This window comes from Lynx rufus, unplaced genomic scaffold (assembly GCF_022079265.1).
Source record: "Lynx rufus isolate CCGP_SWC_20201006 ecotype Redwood Valley unplaced genomic scaffold, mLynRuf1.p SCAF_7, whole genome shotgun sequence".
Classification (NCBI taxonomy): Eukaryota; Metazoa; Chordata; class Mammalia; order Carnivora; family Felidae; genus Lynx; species Lynx rufus.
Genome location: NW_025814889.1, coordinates 141,634,970 through 141,661,729, shown reverse-complemented (window position 1 = coordinate 141,661,729; position 26,760 = coordinate 141,634,970). Strand labels below are relative to the sequence as shown.

Sequence of the window (26,760 nt, the reverse complement as noted above, 5' to 3'; positions counted from 1 at the left end):
GTCTCCCTCAATTAGACCATAGGCTACCCACTGGGGAGGTTATCTCAGGACCTAAGGGCCAGGCCCATCCTTGTCATCTATTTAAGTATTGACTGAGGCCACTGTGCCGACTCGTTCCTGAGTCCCCGGCACACAGGAAGCTGTCAGGGGCTTTGGGCTGAGCAGATGGGACAGGCCAGTGGGCCCAGGTTGGGGTTTCCCAGGAGCACAGGGATGTGAGTGGAGGGTGTTGAGCTGTGGAGCGTTCTGATGCAGAACTGCTGTGCAGAGGAGGAACCTGGGGGTGAGGCCAGAGTGAGGAGACCTGTGTGGGGCCCAAGCACGTCCTGGTGTGACACAGTGGTGGATAGGACCCAGGAGGGGTGGTTAGGGTGGAAGGGACAGGTCTTACAGCAGCGGTGGGGGCAGCGGGTGGCCAGCATCAGAACCTAACAAATCCTACCTCTGTCCCAGGAGGCCACTGCCTGCAGGCAGGGTCCCTGCAGGATAATTTATTTTACTGTGTTCTCGGCCGTTTCTTTCCCTTTCTTTCTTTCTTTCTCTCTCTCTTTCTTTCTTTTGAGAGGCAGAGAGAGAGAGAGAGAGAATCCCATGCAGGCTCCATGCTGTCAGCACAGAGCCCGATATGGGGCTCAAACTCAGAACTGTGAGATCGTGACTGGAGCCGAAATCAAGAGTCCAACTCAGCTTAGCCGACTGAGCCACCCAGGCGCCCCCCAGGGTTAGGCAGTGAGTGGGACAGAAGAGTGGCCTGATTGCCAGCAGCATGTGGACCCGGGTGTACGTGGGCACCCACAAGGGGCAGACAGGGAGGGGCTGGAGCACACACTCCCGGGCTTGGTTGGGCCAGCTCATGAGGCACCTGAGGGCGAGGGCTAGATGCAGATACCCTGGTGACAGCGACCTCAGGTCTCAGGCGGGGCTGCTGAGAGAAGACTTGCGTGCACTCAGGCGGACACAGCATCAGAAGCTTGAGTGGGAGGCTTGCGGGGGAGCACCGTGGGGTCACAAGGGGCTGGGGTTTCCCTGGGCACACTCTCCTTAGATTGAGTTTGGGGCCTGTGACAGCTCACTGCCACCAGCCAGGGCTGACTTCATGCTGGGACCCAGAGTCCAGACTTCAGGATGCTAACTAGTCCCCCCAACGAGGCCGAGGCCGGGTTTGGGCAACCTGGCCCCACAGTCTAGGCAGGTGGGAGGGACCTGGGGGAGCAGGGGTCCTGTGGGAGGCTCTGGTGGCGCTGACGCAAGTCTCAGGCTGCGACGTCAATCTGTCCCTAGGGCCCCGCCCCGCCCCACCCCTGCCCTAGGTGCTTGTGTTGGGAGAGCTCAGCCTTCGGCGGGGTCGGGGTCATGCCAGCTGCCGCTGGGGCCCAGGTGGTGCGTGGCCGGCCGGCAGCGAAGGGGGTGGCCGAGCCCTGGGACCGACCCGCTGGGCCCGGAGGACTAAGGCAGGTAATGGGCAGTCGAGCGCGGGGCCGAGCCTGGCGCCAGGTGAGCGCTCGGTGGCGACGGTTCCCTGTGCCCACGTGACCGCCGCCGCTGTCATTGTTACTGGAGGTCGGGCTCCGACCCGCCGGCGCGCCTTGGGGTCCCCGGTGAGGCGCGTGGGGCGGGGGGGCGGCGCCGAGGTCGCCCCTGGCCGGCACCGGGGCCCGGCTCGTCCTCCGCCGCGTCCCCGGGTACCCGCCCCGCGCCCTCCGCTCTCTGCACCCGGCTGGGTCCCGCGGGAACGCGGCCGGGGCGGCCCCCACCCCCCAGCGGAACTCTGACCCGGGTCACCAAGGGGAGGGGGGGGCTGGGCGCGCGGGACCGAGGGGAACCGACCCCTCCCGGGCAGGAGCGCCCCCCCTCCCCCCCCCCCAATCGCGCCCCTCCCTCGCGCTTGTTTTGAAAACAGCCGAGGCTCGGATTTGCCGGCGATTTGCCGGCGTTTCGGCCTGTTTTGTTTCCTCTGATTTGTTTAACGCTCCCGGCTAATTGCAGATTTGCATTTTCGTCGGGAGAGTTGAGGCCCGGTCCCCTGGCTGCCAGCTGCCCGGCGGGGGAGGGGCGACTCCCTGGCTTCTCACGTGGCGCCTGGCCGCCTGGAGGCTGGCTCCCCGCCCAAGGTGGGGGGGCTGCCAGGGGCCTCCGCTCACGGTCGCTGGGGTGGGGTGAGCCGCGTCTGTCCCCACCTGGCCCTGCGCCTTCCCCTGAATCATCCCTTTTTCTGTGTCTGCCTGCACCTTAGTCCTCGTCTTGGTCCCTGGGCACCTCTTCTGCCCCCTGTCCCTTCCCACCCCATCCGGGTTCTCTTCCTGAACTACAGGCTGGCTGGCCTGGCCGAAGACAGCCTCCACGCTGGACCCAACTTCACCGGCCCGGATGCTTGTTATTGGTTTGATTTTAGCATTAAGAGATCACTCAGTCTGTATTTACTAGAGAATAGCGACCTGGAAAGAACCCCCACCTCTGGCGCATACCCCAGGCAGAGGCTTCCCTCGGGTGGGGGAGGTGGGGGGAAGGGCCAGAGAGGCCCCAGCCCCCGGGCCTAGTCTGGAGCCAGGCCTCTGCCCTGCCTCGGTGGGGGTGCATTTCTGTCCCTGCCGGGGGCCTGGTGGCCCTGGGTTAGAGGAAGCTGGAGCCTGAAGACAGACAGTACAGGGACCCATCTGGGAGGGGACCACTGCTTCCCGCTCAGGCTGAGGTGTGGAGGACAGGTGGGGGCTCCCTGGGCAGCGCCTGTCTCCTGCCCCTGCAGGGCATCTGTGTTTTCAGCCCCCCACTCTGGGATGCCTCCGCCTGCCCGGTTCCCTGGGCTCAGGCCCACAGGTACCTACCTGGGCAGCTCCTGTGCTCAGATTTGCTCAGGGAAGGCCCATCAATGGAGACCCATAGACCTTTGGGATGAGTGAGTGACCTGCAGGGTCAGGGTGGATGTCTCAAGACTCTGAGGGAGGGGTAGGAGTTTTCTGGGTGGGCTGTGGGACAGCAGAGCAGGGACAGGGTGACATCAACCCCCTTCTCTGTACACACACACGTGAGGATTTCCACACGTGGACGTGGTTACACTTCATGGCAGCTCACGGAGATCGATGCTGTTATTACTCCCATTCCACATGGGGACACTGAGGCACCGTGTGGCTTTGTGAGCAACTCACACAACCTAAGCGGAAATCGACAGAGCTGGGGTTTGAACCCAAAAGTCTGGCTCCAGAGTTCTGCCCTTGAGGCCCCTCTGTGCAGCGGTGTTTGGCGTGTGTGACTGTGGTGGAGGGCTGGCCACAGCCTCAGTGGCCCGTGGGTGCTCCCTCCTGACAGCAGGAGGCTTTGGGGGAAGGATGGACAAGAAGAGTGGATGGAAGAAGGATGGAAGAGACTGGAGCAGGACTGGGTAGTCGAGAGAGCTGACCTCGAGTTAGGATGGGCCCCAGGCCCGGGTGTCTGAGGAAGGCGAGGGGTCCAGGTTTCATTGTGCAAGAAGTTTTGGCTGGAGGAGCCGGATGTTGGGGGGAGAAGTCACTGGGTTGCCTCTGGGCCGGTGTGAGAGGAGGACCCAGCATCATCAGTGGGTCACTCGGGACAGGTCTCTGGAGGGGGTTGTGTGCCTGTGTGGGCCCAGGAAGAAGGTGTCCCTTGGAAGAGACCAGCCTCCCTTGGCTTTGCCTGCAGCACACAGACCGACAGACAGACACACACACACACATGCACACACACCCTGCCTGGGGGCCGGGGACTCCAGGGCACGCCGTGCTGGGGGAGGGATCAGGCATGGGGCACCCGGAGGCTGGCATGCTGTCCCTTCAAGGTGGCAGGTCGGCATGAACTGCAGTCTGTGTGCTGTGGGCCCCAGTGTGGTTTGCACCTGTGCCGACAACGGCCTCCGGCCCAGGCTCGCCCCAGCTTTCTCATGAGACTGAATGGTGCTGACGCCCTGTGGTTTGGCCCCTACGTTGGTCTGTGGAGTGGCCTTTGCTCCTTACACAAAGGCTGCCTTTAGGGCCTGTGGCAAAAGGACATCCCTCATCCCTGTGCCCAGAGCCCCGAGCCCCTCAGCCAGGGGCTGGGGGACCCTCTGCCCAAGCGCCTGCAGCCCTTGCCCTCCTTGCCCCTGCCAGTTCCCCTTGGGCCTGCCATAGGTCCCGCCCTGGGTCTTGCCCTCCAGGATGCAGGTAGATGGTGGTGGTGGGGGGGGGGGGGGCTGGTCCTTATGGAGCAGGTGCTGAAGGCACAGTGCTGGGGGAGGGGGGCAGCCAGTTTGGGAGCCAAAGGGCCAAGCAGGAGTGGCTGAACCTTGGATGGGGGGGGGGGGCGCAGCGGGGATTGGCCAGGAGAGATGGTTGACCCAGAAAGCCATATCCTAAGGTAGAGTGGAGCTGCAGGGGGTGAGCTGGGGGGCGGCACTCATTATTATTAGGCACATACCTCTTTTTATTTAGACGATATGCAAATATATTCTTGTAAAAATTTTTCAAAAATTGGCAAAGGAAGTTACTTTGCTATCCCAATTCCCTCCTTCCTGCCCCCAGGCCTTACTACTGTTTTCAGGTTTCTTTTTTAAGTTTGTTTATTTATTTATTTGAGAGAGAGAGAGGGAGAGAATCCCAAGCAGGCTCTGTGCTGTCAGTGAGGAGCCTGATATGGGGCTCAGTCCCACGAACCGGGAGATCACGATCTGAGTTGAAACCAAGAGTTGGATGCTTGACCGACAGAGCCACCCAGGTGCCCCTATTTTCAGTTTGAACGAAGGCTTCTAGAACTCAGCAGTTAACCCCACACCCATATACACACCCATGAAGGCACCTGGAGTCCTGTGCCACAGCCATCACTGTCCTGTCTGGGCTCCGTGGGATTCAGCATGGACCACCCATGTGCGTCGGCATGGTTGTTTTTTGGGGGTCCTCTGGTTGGATGCTGGGTGGTTGCCACATTTTCTTGGTAATCAACCATGCTGAGAAGTATCCTTGAACGTGTCTCCCCCGTGGACACACGTGGCTATTTATTCAAGGTGGTAGGAGGCAGTAGCACTGCTGAGTGCTACAGTGTAACTGGTCTGCCCAGGGTTTTCATGAATGAATCATTTGGCCCTTACAAACTCCCCGGGGAGTTCACTGTGACTCCATTTTGCAGGTGAGGAAATGAGGCAAAGGGAAGTAATTGACCAAAGTCACACAGCTAGTAAGTAGAATTTGTATTCTACTAATTCGTAGTAAGTGGGTATGCTCATTTTTCAGAAAGTAATTTATATTTTAATCAAGGTAATATACGTACCTAGTTTTAAAAAGGCAAAAAAAAAAAAAAAAAAGGCAGATGATACCGACAGACTTATAACGAAAGAAAGCTGTTCCCTGCCCCTGTTTTCCCCGGCTTCTTTTGAACAGAGAGAGGGATGTGTCAGGCTTGTATTCTGGGACGACCAAATGGGTGTTTATGCACTGGGGGCCTGGAGGCTGGCATCTGAGGGCCGGGTGTGCTGGGAGCAGGGTGGAGGATGCGGAGAAGGTTGGGGGTCTCCTGCGCCAGGATAGCAAGGGCCAGATGGGACCCCTTGAGCCGCTCCCCGCCCCCCAGACATGGAGCAGAGGAAACTGGTGCAGCCGGGCCAGGCTTGTGGTGAGACCACTGTTGCTCCTTTGCTTCCTAGAGAATCTTGATGCTGGCCCAGAGCAGACACTGAGCTGGACTACGGGAGCCTCGGTGAGTGGGGGCTGGGCCCCACCTGGGGAAGGCAATGGGGTTAGACGCGCTTTCTACTGACCACGGGGCGGGGTGGGGGGGGTGACCTTGAGGCCCCGGTCTGGCTGAGCCCAGTGTGCACACATCTGCGCAGACCCAAGTGTCCTGCTCGTGGGGGCCACTGCCAGCACACATACCCCCCCCCCCCGCCCCAGTTCTCTGAGATCAAGCTTTCCTTGGGAGGGTGGGCTCTTCAGTGAGACTGGCAGGGGGCTGGGTTCTGAACACTAAGGCTGGGAATTTGGGCTTGGGGGAGGAGTGCCCGTCCAGACGTTTTCTGGGCCAGCAACAGGCCGGAGTTTGTGCAACTTTTTGGAAGTGCACCTCTGGACCCTAGCCAGGAAGGAGGCCGTCTGATGCCCTTGAGGAAATCCCCGGCAGCCCCGGTGAGCCAGGGGTCCTGGGGCTCTCTGCAAAACAGGAAGCGCCCGTTCCAGGAACACTAGCCACAGGAAGCTTTGCTGGCTGTGCCTGGCGCCTCCTCAACAGTGGCCTGAGCTCCCTGGTCAGGTGGGTCACCCTTTGCTCCAGGACCTGGCCTGGCAGGTCACCTGAGGCTTTGTTTGGCCGGGAAGTGGAGGGGAGCCTCGGCCTCTGGAGTGTGACCCAAGTCCCTCCTACCACCCCAGGTGACCTGGGCTTGGTATGGGTGGGGGGTAAGTTTGCAGCCCTGGGATTTAAGCCTCACTTTGCCCACCACCCAGAGGGGTCCTGGGGCAGGGAGCCTGGGTCTGGCCCAGCTCTCCTTGGTGACTCACAGTGCTACTGAGCAGGTACGGTGTCCCAGACCTGGCAGGGCCCTGGGGCAGAGGGCAGGGCTGGGCTCCTGCCCTAATGGACTAGTCTAATGGATGTGAACCGGAGAGAGACCGGAGCATTCTTTTTGTGCACTGTGACCCCTCTGCCTCTTGGGTCCCCCCAAGGCTGTGAGTTAGCAGGGCTGAGGGAGGGGCTGGGGTTTGAGTCAAGCTTTTTTACAACAGGGGTGCCCCAGAGCTCCCCCACTTGGTCAGCTAAGTGTTCAAGCCCTGGTCCAGACCAGTAGAGGGGCCCTGGGCTCCTTGGGTCCACGTGGGGCGATCCATCCGGACTGCTGCCAGGGTGGCCTGGGCTCCGGGCCCGCCCCCACGCCCCACCCCCGCCCGCCCGCAGTCCCTCCCTGGGCCCCGGGAACATTCCATTCATTCCGGGCTCCGGCAGGCGGCGGGTGGGAGCCAAGCGGGGCCAGGGGGCTGGGGTCGCAGCGGAGGCGGCTCCGGGACTCCGGGTGAGCGGGGAGCCAGGTGGGGGAGGGCCAGCCTGGCAACGAGACTGAGGGGCTAGGAAGTCCGCCCTCGCCCTTGCCCTCACCCTCGCCCTGGCCCTGGCCCTCACCCTGGCCCGCGCCCTAGCCGGCGCCACTGAGTGGACTTTGAGCCCAGACTGGGCCCTAAGCGTGGGGGCGGGGGAGGGGCGAGGGGGGCGGGTCCTCCAGCCCAGGCCCTTTCCTTCCCTGGGAGGGAGGGAGGGAGGGACCAGCGGCAGTGACCGTGCCAGCCGGTGCCCAAGCGTTCAGGGCCTCTTGGTGCGCCTGGGTCTGTGTGGTCTCAGAGTCCGGGGCATCTCCCAAACCCTGATCTCCTCTCCCCACAGATGGGCAGCTGAGACCAGAGAGGAGTCTGTGCTGGGGGGGACCCCCTGCCATTCAGTGGGATGACCTCAGGGGCTTGTGACATCCTAACTGGCTAAAGTCTCCCCAATCTAGCTACCCTTATCAGGGGTCACCCTGGCTCTTCTACAGCCGTGCCCTGGACCACCTTCACCTCTCCCTGGTACTACCCAGCCTTCTGCCCCCAACACCCAGGGGCCGGTTCCTAAGTCCCTGCAGTCTCCCCCTGTGGACCCCCTCCAGCTCACCTCTGGGTGTTTTCTCTTCCGGTGGCTGGTGAGGAGGGCATCTGGGGTCGCCAGGGGCCAGGCGAGAACTTCCCTTGCCAGTACTAGGTGGGGGTTCTCAGAGGCAGTGGCTGCCCCAGAGAGGTGGTGTCTTCCCAAGCCTTGCAGTGATTCTGAGGGAGAGACGGTTTTGTCAGTCGGTTGCTTCTTGGTTTTACTTCCTCAAGACGTTTGAGGAAGGCTGCGGTTGCTCAGAACAGAGGGTTGCAGGGGGATGGAGAGCGGCCACAGCCTGGTCAGGGTTTTCCTAGTGGCCCAAGCAGAGAAGGAAGTTAGCTGGATGGAAGAATCACGGGTTCCGTGCGAAAAAGCCAACTTATTCTAGGAAGCACAGCTTCGCGCAAAGTCAGTGCTCCAGAGCCACGTCTCCCCTGGCCAAGGACCAGAGCAGATCCCTTTCTGCCTTCTTGGAAGAGATGGACAGGACACAGGGCAAGTCAGGGTGTCGGAAAAGTCATTGTCTCTCAGAGGAGTGCCAGCATATCCAGGTGTGTCGTGCGTAAGAGCAGCCACCTTTGCCTGTGCAGGGGTAGACTGGGCCCCTCCTGCGGGGGTAGGCGGTACGGGCGTCTGGGAGACGGGGGGCCTGGGCCCCTCATTGCCTTCCGCCATCTGGGTCTGGCTCCACTCAACGCACGTGGCGCGGGCAGGACTGCTCTAGATGTCATGCCAGGCACAGGTGCCCTCAGGGAAGGTTCCAGTGGATTCGAGGCCAAGGGCTCCAGCGTGCATCCAGAGAGGGCAGTTTGTGAGGGAGCCGGCAGACGGTGGCACAGGGGATCCTGACCAGGGTAGAGCAGGGTCTCCAGGGTGGGGCATACGGGACTCTCCCAACATGGAAGAGGCCTAGAGGCAGAGGGGCTTGAGTTTCCCCGAGATCCCTGTGTCCCTGAGGTGGGGAGGGAGAACCATGTGCGTTCTAGGTCCCCTAATCTGGGGACACTTCTACACGTGGACGGGGGCACAGGCCTGTGTATGTGCAGGAACGTGCTCGGAGACACCTGCGCACCGACTCGGCCTGCCCTGGCCGTGAGGGCAGCACGCACCCCACTGCCGCCTCCGAGTGTCCCCACCTCGGAGAGCTGGTGGTGTCTGGGAACTCGTCCCAGGGCCTCTGAGTGTGTCTGTCCCCGGGAGGGCATGGGCAGGGTGGGTGGAGTGTGGCTGGCGCCTCTGCTGGTTCTGGAGGGGAGGTGGGTGGGGAGGCCGGGGTGGGCAAATGCGGATAAGCGCGTGCCAGGCTGGCTCATTCGGAAGAGTGTGCGACTCGGTCTGTGTGTATTTGAGCCTCACGCCGGGTGTAGAGATGACTGAAAAAACAATAAACTTAAAAAAAAGCGTGTGCCTTCATTGATCACAGCTGGTTCCAGCTCCTTTTCTCCTTATTTGCTGTCAGATGCCCGTGTGCAGCACTTGGCAGGGCTCGTGGCCTGGAGCTCTGGGGTCCTCGGGTTGGGGGAGGGCACGTGCGTGAGGGCCTGAGAGACTTCCTGGAGGGGGTGCTTTGAGAACCTGGAGGTGGAGGTCGGGGCACAGTCATGCAGGGGCTGCCTCACCCTGCCCGTAGCACACAGTGCTGGTGGCTGGACCCTGCTCGTTCGTTTGCGTTATAGGGGAAACTCTTGAGACGGTCCGGGAGACCGTCTCCTTTGAGAGGAGGCGGGCGGGCGGGCGTGCCTGCCCAGACACACGGAAGGCAGAGAAGCGACCGGGCGCTCTCGGGGTATGCTGCACAGCCCCGACTCTCTCTGGCCTGTGTTCCGCTCATTCGGGCGGGACCTGGAGGGGCCCGTGAAGCGGGGGCTTCCTGTGCGCAGGTGGATCCTCCGGGCTGGGGCTCCCCTGACCCTTGTCTCTTCCCACAGGGTGCCGGGGGCAATGTCTCTGCAGCTCTGGGCCCTGGCCCTCCTGGGCCTCGTGGGCGCGAGTGCGGGCCTGCGGCCCCGGAAGCTGGACTTCTTCCGAAGCGAGACGGAGCTGAACCACCTGGTTGTGGATGAGGCCTCGGGCGTGGTGTACGTGGGGGCGGTGAACGCGCTCTACCAGCTGAGTGCCAGCCTCCAGCTGGAGCAGCAGGCGGCCACGGGCCCGGCCCTGGACAACAAGAAGTGTACGCCCCCCATCGAGGCGAGCCAGTGCCACGAGGCCGTGCTGACCGACAACGTCAACCAGCTGCTGCTGCTCGACCCTCCCGGGAAGCGCCTCATCGAGTGCGGCAGCCTCTTCAAGGGCATCTGCGCCCTGCGTGCTCTGAGCAACATCTCCGTGCGTCTCTTCTACGAGGATGGTAGCGGCGAGAAGTCCTTCGTGGCCAGCAACGACGAGAGCGTGGCCACGGTGGGGCTGGTGAGTGCCACGAGCCCCGGTGGCGAGAGGGTCCTGTTCGTGGGCAAGGGCAACGGGCCCCATGACAACGGCATCATCGTGAGCACCCGCCTGCTGGACCGGACCGAGGGCAGGGAGGCCTTCGAGGCCTACACGGACCACGCCACCTACAAGGCCGGCTACCTGTCCACCAACACGCAGCAGTTCGTGGCCGCCTTCGAGGACGGCCTCTACGTTTTCTTCGTCTTCAACCAGCAGGACAAGCACCCGCCCCGCAACCGCACGCTGCTGGCGCGCATGTGCAAGCAAGACCCCTTCTACTACTCCTACCTGGAGACAGACCTGCGGTGCCTTGACCCCACCGACCCCCAGGCCCCGGCCTTCGGCACCTGCTTGGCGGCCTCCGTGGGTGTGCCGAGCGCCGGCAGAGTGCTGTACGCGGTCTTCAGCAGGGACGGCCGGAGCGGCGGGGGACCCCGTGCGGGCCTCTGCCTGTTCCCCCTGGACGAGGTGCACGCCAAGATGGAGGCCAGCCGCAACGCCTGCTACACGGGCACCCGGGAGGCGGGCCGTGACACCTTCTACAAGCCCTTCCACGGCGAGATCCAGTGTGGAGGCCACGGGCTGGTATGTGGGGCTTGTCGGTGTGTCCGTGTCCCGCCAGCTCGTGAGGGTGCGCGTGCGAGGCGTCGCTCTGGTCGGGTGCCGCCTTTTTCTTCCACGTGTCTGATCACTCGCTCCGTCCGCTGCCAGGCCCGTGCTGGGTGTCAGGGGCGTGCGGCAGTGACACGTCCCTGCTGGCATGGCGCTTGTTCCTGGGGGTGGGGGGGGGTGGGGGGGGGGAGGGCACGTGTGCTGGGAGCCCTCGCGGGGAGAGGCCTCCGGCGCGAGGGGGTCTGTGCCCAGCGCTGACGCTGTGGTCCACAGGGCGCCAGTGAGAGCTTCCCGTGTGGCTCTGAGCACCTGCCTTACCCGCTGGGCAGCAGAGACGGACTCACAGCCACAGCCGTGCTGCAGCGTGGAGGCCTGAACCTGACGGCCGTGACGGTGACCGCGGAGAACGGCCACACCGTTGCCTTCCTGGGCACCTCAGATGGCCGGGTCCTCAAGGTGGGGCCTGGGGCTGGGGTAGGGCAGCTTCTGGCGGGGGCCGTCTGCACACGGCCCCCCAGCTTCATGCACCTGCCCTCGTGCCCGCAGGTGTACCTTGCCCCGGACGGCAGCTCCGCGGAGTACGGCTCCATCCTCGTGGAGATCAATAAGAGGATCCAGCGGGACCTGGTGCTGTCTGCAGACCTGGCCAGTCTTTACGCTCTGACCCAGGACAAGGTGGGCCCGTGGAGCCCCTAGGGAAGGGGCCTTGCTGGTCCGGGCCCTTGGGACCGGCGGCGTGGAGGGAGGTGCGGAGGGGGCGGGAAGGGCTCCTGGCAGCATCCCGATCCCGTGTCTCTCCGGTGCCTTCCCTGTCTGCGGCCCTGCCCTGGCCCCGTTCTGATGGGAGGGACAAGTCGGTGCTCTGAGTGGGCCTCCTCCAAGGGTGGGCAGGGTGGCAAGGGACCCCGCGCAGCCCCGTGAGCTTGGGCGGCGGGGGACATGGGCCGGGCCCGCAGTATAAGAAGAGCCCTTCGGGAGCACCGAGGTTGGCCAGGCGCCTCTCTCGGGGTGCGGAGTTCAAGGGCCTGAACGGGCACAGGGAGGCTCCACAGCTCGGATCCCCCTGGTTTCCTGGACTCCGCATCACCTGGGCCAGCTGTAGCCACTGGACAGGGTCATTCAGAGTCTGGAGGGCAGCTGTTCCTGGACGCTTGTCGGTGAGCCTTGAGTTAGTATCAGGCTCTTAGGCTCAAAGATAAGGGTGGGACCAAGCCTGTGGTCCCAGGAAGGTCCAGGGCCCAAGAGACAGGTGCTTGTGGCTGCTGGCCGGTCGCCTGTGACTGCAGCAGTCCCCCTCACTGCCCTGCTGGCCCAGGTGTTCCGGCTTCCCGTGCAGGAGTGTCTGAGCCACACGACCTGCACACAGTGCCACAGCTCCCAGGACCCCTACTGCGGCTGGTGTGTCGTCGAGGGCCGGTGAGTGCCCGGGAGACCAGGAGTCTCAGCCCTGCGCTGGGGGCATGGGGTGTGGCTGGCTGGTGCCAGGACTGAGGCCCCCCCCACCCCCCCGTCCCTGTAGATGCACCAGGAGGGCCGAGTGCCCACGGGCTGAGGAGCACGGCCACTGGCTGTGGAGCCGTGACGAGTCCTGCGTAGCCATCACTGGGGCCCAGCCACAGAACATGAGCCGCCGGGCCCAGGGCGAGGTACGTGGTAGGGGCGGGATAGGGGGTAGGTGTTGGGCAGAGGTGGGGCTTCCACCGGCCTGGGGGCTCTTGGGGACAACATGAAGAGCCAGCCTGGTATTACCGTACTCCCGCCTGAGGACAGGGCCGTGGTGCCCCAAGGCTGGGCGGGCGGAGGGGTCCTGGCGTGAGCCCACGTCCTTTCCCCAGGTGCAGCTGTCTGTCAGCCCCCTCCCGGCCCTGAGTGAGGACGACGAACTGCTGTGTCTCTTTGGTGACTCACCACCACACCCGGCCCGTGTGGAGGGCGACGCCATCATATGCAACTCCCCGAGTAGCATTCCTGGCACGCCGCCTGGCCAAGGTGAGGCCCCCGTCCGGTGACTAGAGTGGGCACTTCACTCTCCCTTCTGCGTGCCGTGGGGTCACGGGGGCCTGCGGTCCCAGGGGTGCAGGATGGAGAGGGAGGCTTGCAGTTCTGATTCTGGGCTTCCTGAGCCGTGTGCGCGGGGACCACGCACTGTCGGCCCCCGCTCCCCGCTGCAAGGCTCTGAGTGTGGGCCAGCGGAGGATGGCTTGCTAGTGAAGGCGGGGGCCACACAGTGACACGTCAGGGACCCAGACGTCGGCCAGGAACCATGGCCCTCAGTGCCTGTTGGGACAGAGAGAGGGTTCAGCAGCACAGGCCCCTGGGGAGCAACTTGGACCCATCCCCGGGAGCTGGCCCAGGAGCCGAGATCCGATAACGCTGGCAGGCCTGGCTGAGCCCAAACGACGTCAGTGGGGCAGCCCCTGCAAGGGCCCCCCCCCCCCGCCCCCCCAGCTCACAGGCTGGGATCTCCTCCCTCGGCCTCTGCTTCTGGCTGGGCCGCCGCGCCCCCACCGTGCCGGCCGGGCCCAGAGCTCTGAGGCCCCTGCCTGATGCCGTCCTCGGGTGCCATCCACAGACCACGTGGCCGTAAACATCCAACTGCTCTTCAGACGCGGCAGCATCTTCCTCACCTCTCACCTGTATCCCTTCTATGACTGCCGGGAGGCCATGAGCCTGGCCGAGAACCTGCCGTGAGTGTCTCACCGGCCCCGTGTGCCTGCCCCGCCTCTGCTGGGGGCCCCGCGTCCCTCACCACCCTCTCCCCCAGGTGCATCTCCTGCTCAAGCAACCGCTGGACCTGCCAGTGGGATCTGCGCTACCACGAGTGTCGGGAGGCCTCCCCCAACCCCGAGGCTGGCATCGTCCCCGCCCACATGGTGAGGCGCTGTGAGCACCTCGCGGGAGCTGGGTGGCCCAGCCACGGCCAGGCAGCACCTGACCAGCCCTGTTCTCTCCAGGAGGACAGCTGCCCCCAGTTCCTGAACCCCAGCCCGCTGGTCATCCCCATGAACCACGAGACGGATGTGACCTTCCAGGGCAAGAACCTGGACACAGTGAAGGTGGGGGGGGGGGGCTTGTGGGGTGCTGGCCTGGGGGCCCTTCGGGGGCCATGGGGGCTGGTAGAGTGTCTGCGGGGCTTCTTCAGAGCCCTTTTCCTGCAAAACCAAAGTCAAAGTGCCTGGTCTGCATTCGAGCCTCCCCTGGCTCAGGACCCAGCCAGTGAGGGAGGCGCTCTACATATATTTGGGGACAGAAGAAGGCGGAGAGGTCCAGTAGGATGGGGGTACATTCCTGTGGGCCTTGGAAACCTAGGCAGGAGCAGGAGACAGCGAGGTTTGAGTTTCAGGTGCTGAGTGGCTGGGGAGCTGGGGTGTCACTTGGTGAGAAGGGAGCAGGGCCGTGGTTGGGAGCAGCCGAGGGCCTAGTGGGGCAGGGAGCACCCAACTGCTGGTTGTGGGGCACAGAAAGGGCACCAGCACTATGAACACTGGGCTCAGGGAGGGGCGGGCAGGGCGGGGGGGCCGGTCTGGGGTTCCTGACCAGACTGCCTTGCAGGGTTCCTCTCTGTACGTGGGTAGTGACCTGCTCAAGTTTGAGGAGCCGGTGAGCACACAGGAACCAGGAACCTTCTTCTTTCGGACACCAAAGGTGCGGCTCCCCAGGCGGGCCCGGCTGCTGGATTCCGAGGAAGGGCCCTGGGGGTGGGGGGTGCACAGGGGGTGGCCAGCCATTCGTGTGTGGCCTTAGAGTGTCTCTGTCCCTGCCGACGCCGTGCAATCAGAGTGACCCTTTGTATCTCTGAGGCTCCAGCTTCCCGCTGCCTCTCGGCCGTGAGGGGACCACACGGGCCCTCGTGGTCACCCTTGGGTTTGGGTGGGCTCAGGGAGTGCAGCCTGTCCCTGCGTGTTCCCCCAGCTGTCCCATGACGCCAACGAGACGCTGCCCTTGCACCTGTACGTCAAGTCCTACGGCAAGAACGTGGATAGCAAACTCCAGGGTAGGGAGCGGGCAGCTGGGGCTAGAGGGGCTAGGGGGGCAGGGCAGCCCCCTGACCACCGGCTGCTGTCCCCACAGTCACTCTCTACAACTGTTCCTTTGGCCGGAGCGACTGCAGCCTGTGCCTGGCCGCCGACCCCGTGTACAAGTGTGTGTGGTGTGGCGGGCAGAGCAGGTGCGTGTACGAGGCTCTGTGCAGCAACGCCACCTCCGAGTGCCCGCCGCCCGTCATCACCAGGGTGAGCCCTTGTGCCTGCGGGGGAGGGGGGGGAGGGGGGAGCTCCAGCCTGGCCCCGGCCCCCGCGCACGCCAGCCTGGCCCCGCTGCCGGGTCAAGCTGGGCTCTGCCGATTCCAGATCCATCCTGAAACGGGCCCGCTGGGCGGGGGCATTCGCATCACTATCCTTGGGTCCAATTTGGGGGTCAGAGCGGATGACGTCAAGAGGATCACCGTGGCCGAGCAGAACTGCGTCTTTCAGCCAGAGCGCTATTCTGTGTCCACCCGGTGAGTGGACGACCTGAAGCCTGTGCTGCCCTGGCCTGGGGGGCCAGGCGACCAGGTGGATGAGGAGGAGGACGGGACTTGCACGGCCACGGACGTGTGGGGAGGGGCTCGAGAGTGTCCCACCTCGTCTGTTACTCTCCCAGGATCGTGTGCACTATCGACGCTGCAAAGACGCCCATCACGGCCGGTGTCGTCGTGGATGTCAATGGGAAGCTTGGTCATTCGCCGCCCCACGTCCTGTTCACCTACCAGGTAATGCCTGGCCCCGGAACCTGCGTGGGTCTTGCAGTCTGGGACAGACGTGAGTGGGACGTGGCTGTTGCTGCTGACCTCTGGACCGTCGGGGGCTGCGTGTTGACACGGGGTGGGGCAGAGCTCTGACAACAGTTGACGCACAGTCAGGTCTCCACCGCCCCAACCCTGACCCGAATGCACCTGTCACTCTTGTAGCAGCCCCAGCCCCTCAGTGTGGAACCAAAGCAGGGGCCACAGGCAGGCGGCACCACGCTGACCATCAATGGCACCCACCTAGACACAGGCTCTGAGGAAGACGTGCGGGTGACCCTCAATGACGTCCCTTGTAAAGTGTGGGTGTCACCTGCAGGCTGGTGAATCTGTGGTCTGCCCTGGTCCTGGGGGTGGGGTTGGGGCTCTCTGGCTGTGACCTGGCGTCTGCCCAGGAGAGGGCCGTGGAGCCAGCCTGACCCGTTGCCCCGCTGGCCTGGGGCTGGGGTTGGTCCTGGAGCCGAGTTCACTGATTAGCAATTTCCACCCCCAGGACACAGTTTGGGGCCCAGCTGCAGTGCATCACTGGCCCGCAGGCAGCTCTGGGGGAGCTGCCCCTAGAGATTTACTACGGGGGCTCCCGTGTGTCCAGCCCTGGTGTTGTCTTCACCTACCGCGAGAATCCAGTGCTACGGGCCTTTGAACCGCTGCGAAGCTTCGTCAGGTGTGGCCTCCCTCCCTCCTCCCTGAGGAGGGGTCATGGTGCCCCCCGCTTCCACCGCCAGCCATGGGACCCCCCCCCCCCGCCAACACACACACCACACCCCACCCCTTTCAGCTACTTCCCAGGCTTTCTCCGCCACTTAGGCTTCGGAGGATGTCTCAGGGCTGGTCTGGGTGCCCCCGGATCAGCTTCCTCCTAGAAACCCAGAGGGGCAGGCCCCACGGCCCCCCACCCCGCCCCGCTCCTGACAGGCAGCGGCAGTGCCCATGGTCATGTGCTCTGAGCTCAACCTCGCAGCAAACACTCGTTCACACAGACCTGCACCCGTAACCAACTGCACACTGGGTCCAGGGACTCTGGGCCCTGCCCTCCTCCCAGAGGGGAGGGGGAGCTGCTGGGGGCACAGCTTTGCAGGGCAACCCCTCCAGAGCTGGCTCGCCGAGCTGTGCCCACTCAGGCACTGCCCACCTCCCGTCCCCAGCGGTGGCCGTAGCATCAACGTCACGGGGCAAGGCTTCAGCCTGATCCAGAGGTTCGCCATGGTGGTCATCGCTGAGCCCTTGCAGTCCTGGCGGCGGAGGCGGGAGGCCGGACCTCTGCAGCCCACGACGGTCAGTCCCGGTACTGGCTGGGGACTCGGCTCCGACGTGGGCCCCCGGGAAGTGCAGGGCAGGGACGGGGCCTGTGCCACGTGGCCTGACGGCCCGGCCTCGGCCTGCAGGTTGTGGGCACGGAGTACATGTTCCACAACGACTCCAAAGTGGTCTTCCTGTCGCCGGCGGTCCCCGAGGAGCCCGAGGCCTACAATCTCACGGCGCTCATCCAGATGGACGGGCACCGCGCCTTGCTCAGGACCGAGGCCGGTGCCTTTGAGTACGTGGCCGACCCCACCTTTGAGAACTTCACGGGGGGCGTCAAGAAGCAGGTCAACAAGCTCATCCATGCCCGGGTGAGGACTGGCCACAGCCCGGGGTCGGCGGGGGGAGGCGGCCCCAACTCCACAGCCCTGACGCCCTCCCGGTGACTGTGACCTCTGCCCCCCCACCAACCCCCAGGGCACTAATCTGAACAAGGCGATGACGCTTCACGAGGCCGAGGCCTTCGTGGGCGCTGAGCGCTGCATCATGAAGACGCTGACCGAGACGGACCTGTACTGCGAGCCCCCCGAGGTGCAGCCCCCGCCCAAGCGGCGGCAGAAGCGAGACACGACACACAACCTGCCTGAGTTCATCGTGCGTGCGGGTTGGCCGGGTGCCGGGCTGGGCCAGAGGTGGGGACGGAGGGAGGGCAGGAGGGCAGGCTGGGCAGCCGCGGGTCCTTGCGAAGCCACGCCTGTCCACAATACAGGTGAAGTTTGGCTCCCGAGAGTGGGTGTTGGGCCGTGTGGAGTATGACACGAGGGTGAGTGATGTGCCACTCAACCTCATCCTGCCACTGGTCATCGTGCCCATGGTGGCCGTCATCGTCGTGTCCGTCTACTGCTACTGGTGAGCCCCGCCCACTCCTGCCTCTGCCCCTCTGGCCACACACCCAACACAACACACAGGCTCAGGGCCACCAGGTCCCAGGAACCTCCCTGTGCCCCCAGGAGGAAGAGCCAACAGGCAGAGCGCGAGTACGAGAAGATCAAGTCCCAGCTGGAGGGCCTGGAGGAGAGCGTGCGGGACCGTTGTAAGAAGGAGTTCACAGGTAGGGCTGCCTGCTAGGGGCGGCGGGATCCTCGGGCTGCCCTGGGAGCCCGCTGCCGAGACCTCCTGGGGGCTGGAAGGCCAGGGAGGATGGCCTTGGAAGAGGCTGCATCCGGAGAGGCAGAGGTGGGCAGGGTGGCCCGCGGCTCGTGGCCGGGACGCCTCACCGTGCCCCCCGCCCCCAGACCTGATGATCGAGATGGAGGACCAGACCAACGACGTGCATGAGGCGGGCATCCCCGTGCTGGACTACAAGACCTACACCGACCGCGTCTTCTTCCTGCCCTCCAAGGACGGCGACAAGGACGTGATGATCACGGGCAGGCTGGACATCCCGGAGTCACGGCGCCCAGTGGTGGAGCAGGCCCTCTACCAGTTCTCCAACCTGCTAAACAGCAAGTCCTTCCTGGTCACTGTGAGTGGGGCCAGGGCTGCAGGGCAGGGTCGGGGGGGGAGGAGAGGGGGACAGCCGGAGCCTCGGCTGCTGGCGGGTGCCGGGGCCAAAGTGCTCAGGCGGTCTCTGGCTGGTGGCCCTCGCAGTTCATCCACACCCTGGAGAGCCAGCGGGAGTTCTCAGCCCGCGCCAAGGTCTATTTCGCGTCCCTGCTGACGGTGGCGCTGCACGGGAAGCTGGAGTACTACACGGACATCATGCGCACACTGTTCCTGGAGCTCATGGAGCAGTACGTGGTGGCCAAGAACCCCAAGCTGATGCTGCGCAGGTGTGTGGGGGGGAGAGGCGGGAGGTGGGCCAGTACCTGGCGGCCAAGAACCCCAAGCCGATGCTGCGCAGGTGTGGGGGGGGGAGAGGCGGGAGGTGGGCCAGTACCTGGCGGCCAAGAACCCCAAGCCGATGCTGCGCAGGTGTGGGGGGGGGGGGCGCGCCAGGTGGGAGGTGGAGGTGGAGGGTTGTGGGGTGGCACCGGCTGAGTCCAGTCTCCAGTTTGTCAGCAGATGTAGCCAGTGCAGGTAGGGAGAGCGGAGGGACGGCAGGGGTGGCGCCCCTGGCTTTCTGTCAGGGACCCAGGGCCTGGATAGGGGTGTGTGGGTGCCTGGAGGAGCCGGCTGGGCCCTGGGGCAGTAAGGGAACCCTCAGGAAACATCTCTTTGTACCTTCAGGTCCGAGACGGTGGTGGAAAGGATGCTGTCCAATTGGATGTCTATCTGCCTATACCAGTACCTCAAGGTGGGTTTAAGCGGCCTGGCCAGGGTCGGGGCAGGAGTGAGGGGGTGCTCTCCCCGGCCTCCCCCCAAACATCCACCTGCCCGGGGGGCATCTCCAGTCTCACCCGTGGCTGAGCTGCCCTTTGCTCTCCAGGACAGTGCCGGCGAGCCCCTGTATAAGCTTTTCAAGGCCATCAAGCATCAGGTGGAGAAGGGGCCAGTGGACGCTGTGCAGAAGAAGGCCAAATACACCCTCAACGATACGGGGCTGCTGGGGGATGATGTGGAGTATGCGCCCCTGGTGAGCACTGCGGCTGGGGGGCCTGGGCCGCCTCAGGAGCAGACGCTGGATGCCATTCACAGACTCGCACGGGCCCACCTGAGTTCGGGGGGGGGGGGGTTGTGCACCCTCCGTGGGTGTTGGGCCCCAAAGGTGTCCCTGCAGAGAGGCTCCGAGTGTCCCGAGTCACCTGCCTCCCGGGCACCTGGGTCCCCTGCAGCCCTGTGTGGGGCGTCCAGGTGTGCCTGGTGGTGAGCCTATGTGCACACGAGAGGTGGCGCGTGGCTAGTGATGCTCTCTGTCCTGCTCAGCCAGGGCTTGTGAGGAAAGGCCAGGTCAGGCCGCTCTAGGGGCACCGGAGGGTGTGACCACGGGGGTACCCGAGGCTGCTCCCACACCGGTGGGCAAGAGAGAGGCCCCCCACAATGGCTCTTCACCCCACGTCCCCCGGCAGACGGTGAGCGTGATCGTTCAGGACGAAGGCGCCGATGCTGTCCCGGTAAAGGTCCTCAACTGTGACACCATCTCCCAGGTCAAGGAGAAGATCATCGATCAGGTGTACCGTACGCAGCCTTGCTCTCGCTGGCCTAAGGCTGACAGCGTGGTCCTCGGTGAGCAAGGTCCTCGTGTACCCAGCTCTGTGCCCTGGGGCGGGGTCCTGCCCTGGGGACCCTGGGTGGGCAGGTGGGGTGGAGGGACAGCAAGAGGGAGCCGGGTGGGGTGTGGCTGGGTTCCAGGAGCTGGGCTGTGTCCTCCCAGAGTGGCGTCCTGGGTCCACAGCCCAGATCCTGTCAGACCTGGACCTGACCTCTCAGCGGGAGGGCCGGTGGAAGCGTGTCAACACCCTGATGCACTACAACGTGAGTGCTGGCGGCTGGGCAGGGGGAGGGCCGCATCCCCAGCCTCGGTGGGGAGCCGGGGGCCCGCCCTCATGACTGCATGCCCCAGGTCCGGGATGGAGCCACTCTCATCCTGTCCACGGTGGGAGTCTCCCAACAGCCTGAGGACAGCCAGCCGGATCTACCCGGAGAGCGTGAGTCCCTTCCTTTTGCCTGTGCTCTTGTGGGCTCTGGAGGTCAACGTGGACCAGTCTGCCCCCCCACCCCCCCCGCCCCGTGCTGCCCTGGAGGGGCGGGGGGCTACTGAGCTCCAGTCTTGGCCTTCAGTGCCACCTCCCCACAGGCCATGCCCTCCTGGAGGAGGAGAACCGTGTGTGGCACCTGGTGCGGCCAGCGGAGGAGGTGGACGAGGGCAAGTCCAAGCGGGGCAGCGTGAAGGAGAAGGAACGCACCAAGGCCATCACCGAGATATACTTGACCCGCCTGCTCTCTGTCAAGGTGGGCGCTGCGGGGGGGGGGGGGGGGGGGGTCGGGGCGTGTGTGTGGGCGGGGCAACGTGGGGGGGCGGTCACACCGTCCAGCGCCCACTCCCTGCTGAGTCCCCCCCCCCCCACACTGCCCCAACCCCGCAGGGCACGCTGCAGCAGTTTGTGGACAACTTCTTCCAGAGCGTTCTGGCACCTGGGCATGCGGTGCCGCCCGCTGTTAAGTATTTCTTCGACTTTCTGGACGAGCAGGCCGAGAAACATGACATTAAGGATGACGACACCATCCACATCTGGAAGACCAACAGGTGGGGGCTCCTCCACCCTGCTGCTGCCTGCCCTGCTCCAGGGTCTCGGCAGCCCCTCACTCCCTGTTGCTCTGCCTCAGTCTACCACTGCGGTTCTGGGTGAACATTCTCAAGAACCCCCATTTCATCTTTGACGTGCATGTTCATGAGGTGGTGGACGCTTCCCTGTCAGTCATCGCTCAGACCTTCATGGACGCCTGCACACGCACAGAGCACAAGCTGAGCCGCGTGAGTGGACCCTGAGGGCAGTTTTGGGGGTGGGGAGATTTAGGTCGTGGCCCTGGAGTTCTGCAGGGTCCGGGTCGAGTAGTGGGGGGTGGGGGGTGGCCCGGGGAAGCCATGCTGTGATGCGGGTGAGGAGGTCCGTTTGGGATGTGCCGGGAAGTTTGGGGTGTTGGTTTGTACATTTGGGGCCCGATCTCATGAGAAAGGCAAGTGCACGGTAACTGGGGCTGTGGGAGGTAGAGGGCCTGGGTCACGGCCTGTGGGCTCTGGAGGTCAACGTGGACCAGTCTGCGCCCCCGTGCTGCCCTGGAGGGGCGGGGGGCTGCTGGGGCAGAGCCTGGGCCCTCCCTGCCTTCCCCTCGCGTGGGTACCCAAAGCACTGGACGCTCCTCCCCTGTTGGGCGTCTGTCCCCCACACACCACACCTCCGGTTCTCTGTTCCGTGGGTGTCCCGGGTGGGGGCGAGCTCGGCTCTGTCACGACTCGGGCATCTCTTGGCTCCGACCCCCCACAGGACTCTCCCAGCAACAAGCTCCTCTACGCCAAGGAGATCTCCACCTACAAGAAGATGGTGGAGGAGTGAGTGCTCCCGTCCCCCCAGCTAGACCCTGGGCACCCACCCTTGACCCCACTGGGTGGGGCCCCTGGGGGTGGTTCCGGCCTGTGACTGGGACCCGCTGCCCCACCCCTTCCCTGACCGCACGCCCGCTCTCCTGCAGTTATTACAAGGGGATCAGGCAGATGGTGCAGGTCAGCGACCAGGACATGAACACACACTTGGCGGAGATTTCTCGGGTAAGAGAAGATGACGCAGGGTGTGTGCGCGCCAACTGACCGTATCCAGGCCGAGCACCCCACCCCTCCCCCAAAGCCCCCTGCTGAGTGGCGCTGGAGACTGCCCTTGCAGGAGGGAGAAGCAGGGTGGGGCCGGGTGTGCCCCGAGGAAAGGGGTTCGCGAGCCGTGCTGACCGGCCTGACTGCCGTGTGTCTGTCTGTGGCCATCCCACGTACCTGTAACCCTCCTACATGTGTGTGTGCTTGGGGTGCTACACGTCGGCCCTTTCCTCCACCGGGGACAGCCTCCTACCTGCGGGGTCACACAGCCCCTCTCCGACACCCCCCCCCCACCCCCCAGGCACACACAGACTCGCTGAACACCCTCGTGGCCCTGCACCAGCTGTACCAGTACACGCAGAAGTACTATGACGAGGTGAGGGGTGTCCTCCCAGGGGTGGGGGCCGGCACCCAGGCAGCCCCCTTCCCTGGCGTGGGGTCTGACGCGGCCCACCTGCAGATCATCAACGCCCTGGAGGAGGACCCTGCCGCCCAGAAGATGCAGCTGGCTTTCCGCCTCCAGCAGATCGCGGCTGCGCTGGAGAACAAAGTCACAGATCTCTGACCTCTGGCCTCTGCCACCACTGACTCTGGGCACAGGTGCGTGATGCTCCGTGTCAGGCGTCGGGCAGCCCCTGAGAAACGAGGCCGAGCGGTAAGGCCCTTACCCTTCACCAGCAGGGGAAGAGCCCCGGGCATCCGCGTGTGGGTGCAGCGGGGGAGCCCCTACCTCCGCGTCTGTAGCATCTATCTCCTGAGCAATAGTGCCGTGCGCCCTCCAGCGCCAGCTCCCGCAGAACCAGCATCAGGTGTTGTCTGTGTCACATCTCCCGCGCGATTCGCAAATGTGCCTTACGCCCCTGGCACCGCGCCAGGTCGCTGGGGGCAGTGGGGCCTCAGCTCCCCCTGTCTGAACACCAGCAGCCACCTCAGACTCCTGGGTTTGGCCTCTTCGGGTGGGGTCTGCTTGCCTGTGGCCCGCAGGGCCTCGCGCCCAGACTGTGTCTGTCTGCCCCGCCGGGACTGGAGGAGAACAACGGTACGAAGCCTTCCTGACCTCACGTGGCCTGCCCCGCGGGGCGCTGGCACTCCGGGTGGACTCCGTGCCCTGGGCCCCACCTCAAAGGTCAAGCTGGACGTCAGACGTCGAGGCCCAGGTGGCCAGAGGGGACCCAGAAGACTGGGCCGTGCTGGAGGCCCTGCCCAGGTCGGAGGGGTCTGGCAGCAGCTCCACCGGGACCACCCTCACCCCTACCCCCTTTTGTAAATCTTGTTCATTGTAAATCAAATACACCTGTCTTTTTCACTCTGCTGCGTGGCTGGGTTCCTCCTGTGGCTGCAGCAGATTTGCAGTCCCTGCTTCTCCACTCCCATTCCTCCTGTGGACACTGGCCCGAGGGTCTCCCCTCAGGCCAGCATGTGCTTTCTGGTTGGGGGGGGGGGGGCAGGGGAGAGTTGAGCTGAGTCCAGGCCCTGCCCTCCCCGCTGCCCCAGGGCTGAGAGATGCGGCCTGGGGCACAGAAAGGGGCTGGGCGCCACCGCCAGTAAGTGATCCTGGAAGGATTGGTTCCAGGCAGGGGAGTGTGGATCAGGCGCCATCTGGTGGCCAGGATGCCCCTGCCTGCCTTCCTTGGGCTGAGCCTGCTTGGGCCTGGGGGGGCACTCGTGGGCCTGGCAGGGGCTACTGTCTGGGCCCCTGATAGGTCAGGGACCGATGATCCTCTTTTCTAAGGAGGGGGTCCAGCCAGCATACAGGTAGTAAGTCACTGCTGTGTGCAGACCCCACCAGACACTGGGTGACTCTGGGAGAGAGGGCCCTGTGTCCCCCAGGGTCGGCTCCTTGGCCCCGAGAACAGCCCCAGGATGACTTAGGACAAAAGTAAGGCTGAGTAGTGCCCCCTGCCAATGCCTCACGGAGGGGGTGGTCCAGGATTCTGGGGGTGGAGGAAGCATGTTGCTCCCGGCCCCCATGTTGCACGCAGGGCGGCAGCAATGAGTTGCACCGTCCCGGAGCATCAGCACACAAGCGTGTGCGTAACACAGGGTCCCCTGGGCCCTGGGAACACAGCAGTAAATGGCATAGACGGGCTGCCCTGAGGGAGCCCTGGTGCTCCAGGAATACCGCGCAGCCGAAAGGGGATTCGGTGGCTCCAAAATGAGGGCATGCTGCTGGTCCCGCCTCAGATCTGGCTGGACCCAGGTGCTCACGTGTCTCAGGGTTCCTTCTTGTCTGAACTGCTTCCCGGCCTATGTGGCTGTGTCCCCAGACAGCGGGGACGTTGTTGATGGGCAGCCCCAGACTGCGTCTCCTCCACTTGGGGCATCGTGAATGAGGGTGGGTCTCTCCTACAGGGAAGCGTACTAGGCAAACGCTGACACCCCCTACCCCAGGGACCCCTAAATGACACTGTTACGACCCACACGAGGTTTCCTCTTCCCTGAGATCTAGCTGTTCAGAAGCAGGTGGAACAGAGTCTGGAAGTGCTAGGCTGGGGGTGCCTGGGGCAAGGAGGCCTGGCTTCCAGACTGGACCTCCACAAGCCACTACTGCCCCTAAGAAGCCACTACTGCCCCCTACAGACTACAGTCTGCAGCGTGAGGACCCCCTTCCCATTCTGTGAAGGTTAGAGACAGGAAGGGCTCGAGGTCCAACAGATGGGGTATGAAGAGGTCCAGGGGCTGTCCTTTCATGCGGCTGTTGAAGGCATAGATGTTGGGGTGCAAGGTGGCAGGGGGCAGGCCAGCCTTGAGTTGTCAGGATGGTGTCAAACTGAGGGATGACCCACCTTCCTGTTTCCACTTCACCATCTTCCTCCTGATGTAGTGGCTGGGGGCGGGGGGGGGGGGAGATGCACGCACAACTTCAGTGACCTTTCCTTCCAAGTTGCAGGGAACAGCCTAAGGCCACATCCTGCTTGCTTAACGGTGAGGACCCTCTCCTAAATCACCAGGCCTCCAGGATAGAGCCACATCAGCTTTTTAGGAAGTTCATTCTGACCACAGGGAGAAGTGCAGCCAGGAGGCCAGCAAGTGGCCAGTGGAGGGGAGAGTGGACATGGAGAGAGTGGGATCTTGATACTGGAGTGTAGGGTGGAGGGAGACCAGGGATGGGGGTCCCGAGACTCAGGGCTTCCGTCTGGGTAGGAGGCCCTTGGGTGTAGCCTCCCCATCTGCGCCCCATCCTCAACCTGCTGCCCCTGCCGCTGCCCGCTGCTCTCCACGCCATGACCACCGACTTCTCTAGGCTCGGGCCTCTCTCACCCTCCGGACCTGGTGGCCAGGATTACGCTGTGAAAATGTCCAGCGCAGCTTCCCATCACCCTGAGAGCAAAAATGAAATCCCTGCTGTGGCCCCACCCAGCCTGCCTCAACCCTCCTCCCTGACCACCTTCCCCCTTTCTTGTCCCTCAAGCCGAGCTCAGTCCCGGGGAGGCAGGACGGTCTGAAAGCTTGGCTCAGCTCCACTGGTGTCTCTCTCCAGGGGACTTCCTGACCTGTCCGGCTTTGTGCCCTCTCCCCACCCTAACCACCACCGGAAACTCCCTGGTTTCTCTCCCGGACCCTCCCCAGGAGGCAGCTTGGCCAGGACCCGCCAGCCTGGGGCCAGGTGGGCCGACGGGGGTGAATCCTGAGGGAGGGTCTCCATTCTGCCTGACTCACTGAGCCGGCCGGGTAGTCCACTCCGCTCTGGTCAGTTCCGACCACTCAGCCCGGATTTGGGGCAGGTAGGGGGAGGCCGGGCGCAGGCTCCCCTAGGGGCGGCACGACTCCACCCCCGGGCCGCGGAAGAAGGGCGGAGCCTGTCGCCCGGGGAACCTGCTTTGGTTGCGGGTCGGGGGGGGGGGGGGGGGGGGGGGAGAGGGGGGGAGCGCCCGCCTAGCGCGAACAAAGGCCGCCTCCTCTCCCCGCAGCCCCGGGCTCGGCGCGCCTCCGCCCCCCGGGAAGGCGGGGACTCTGGAGGAGGGGCGGAGCGGGGCGACACCGGTGTCCTCCCCCCCACCACCGCCTGACCAGCACTGGCTCCCAGAGGGGAAACTGAGGCCAGGGATGGCTCCGGACTTGGCCTAAGTCACGCAAGGCTGGCCGGAGCGAGACTCGGATCGCTTTCCTGTGGTTTCTTTTTTTTTTTTAATTTTTTTTAACGTTTATTTATTTTTGAGACAGAGACAGAGTATGAACGGGGGTGGGGGGGTGGGCAGAGAGAGAGGGAGACACAGGATCCGAAGCAGCTCCAGGCTCTGAGCTGTCAGCCCAGAGCCTGACGCGGGGCTCGAACTCACGGACCGCGAGATCGTGACCTGAGCTGAAGTCGGACGCTTAACCGACTGAGCCACCCAGGCGCCCCTCTTTGTGGTTTCTTGGCTCCCGCCAGAGTTGTTTTGTCTTATTTGGTTTTAATGTTTATTTTTGGGGGGCGAGGGGCAGAGAGAGAGAGAGGACAGAAGATCCCAAGCGGGCTCTGCGCAGGCAGCAGCAACCCGCACTGCGGGGGGCGGGGGGGGGGGGCTCGAACTCACAAACCCTGAGATCATGACCGGAGCCAAAGTCCCAGGCTTAACCCCCTGAGCCACCCAGCGCCCCCCACCCAGCCACCGCCCCCCGCCAGGGTTTCGATTCGCTGGGCAGTTATGTCCTTTTGCCTGGCACTGCCTTGAGATGTCTTGTTTTATTTTGGTTGCCAATATTTAAAAATCAGGCGATTTCACGTAAAAACTCAGGTTTTAGTTTGTCTTTGAGAGGTGGGGGTTCGGGCCACGCAGAGCCTGATTTCCCACTTTTCCAGGAGGCTGCAGCCCAGACAGTACTCACTGCCCTCCCAACATAGAGGGCCAGGAGGCGTCTGTCCTGGGGACAATGC

At 64.0% G+C, this 26,760-nt stretch overlaps 1 protein-coding gene across 1 annotated transcript; it reads left to right on the top strand.

The window, feature by feature from the left end:
* The first annotated feature begins 1,360 nt into the window (after nucleotides 1-1,360).
* Nucleotides 1,361-23,208, top strand: PLXNB2 (plexin B2). Its single transcript, XM_047066805.1, has 38 exons — nucleotides 1,361-1,455; nucleotides 5,627-5,679; nucleotides 9,519-10,605; nucleotides 10,906-11,088; nucleotides 11,179-11,307; nucleotides 11,948-12,048; nucleotides 12,152-12,278; nucleotides 12,468-12,621; nucleotides 13,205-13,319; nucleotides 13,397-13,505; nucleotides 13,587-13,688; nucleotides 14,185-14,277; nucleotides 14,545-14,626; nucleotides 14,704-14,864; nucleotides 14,982-15,130; nucleotides 15,274-15,382; nucleotides 15,581-15,717; nucleotides 15,909-16,079; nucleotides 16,561-16,690; nucleotides 16,801-17,028; nucleotides 17,135-17,311; nucleotides 17,427-17,566; nucleotides 17,668-17,768; nucleotides 17,953-18,182; nucleotides 18,308-18,489; nucleotides 18,887-18,953; nucleotides 19,086-19,232; nucleotides 19,666-19,822; nucleotides 19,971-20,071; nucleotides 20,160-20,244; nucleotides 20,394-20,548; nucleotides 20,683-20,843; nucleotides 20,924-21,071; nucleotides 21,583-21,647; nucleotides 21,788-21,863; nucleotides 22,204-22,278; nucleotides 22,363-22,502; nucleotides 22,581-23,208. The coding sequence occupies exons 3-37, from the start codon at nucleotides 9,532-9,534 to the stop codon at nucleotides 22,465-22,467; spliced, it is 5,526 nt and encodes a 1,841-aa protein (XP_046922761.1). The 5' UTR covers nucleotides 1,361-1,455; nucleotides 5,627-5,679; nucleotides 9,519-9,531; the 3' UTR covers nucleotides 22,468-22,502; nucleotides 22,581-23,208.
* Nucleotides 23,209-26,760: the final 3,552 nt, after the last annotated feature.

Coding starts and splice junctions, on each gene's coding strand:
- PLXNB2 (XM_047066805.1), top strand. CDS start 9,532: ATGTCTCTGCAGCTCTGGGCCCTGGCCCTCCTGGGCCTCGTGGGCGCG. Junction 17,769..17,952: donor TTGTAAGAAGGAGTTCACAG/GTAGGGCTGCCT, acceptor CCCCGCCCCCAG/ACCTGATGATCGAGATGGAG. Junction 21,648..21,787: donor TACAAGAAGATGGTGGAGGA/GTGAGTGCTCCC, acceptor GCTCTCCTGCAG/TTATTACAAGGGGATCAGGC.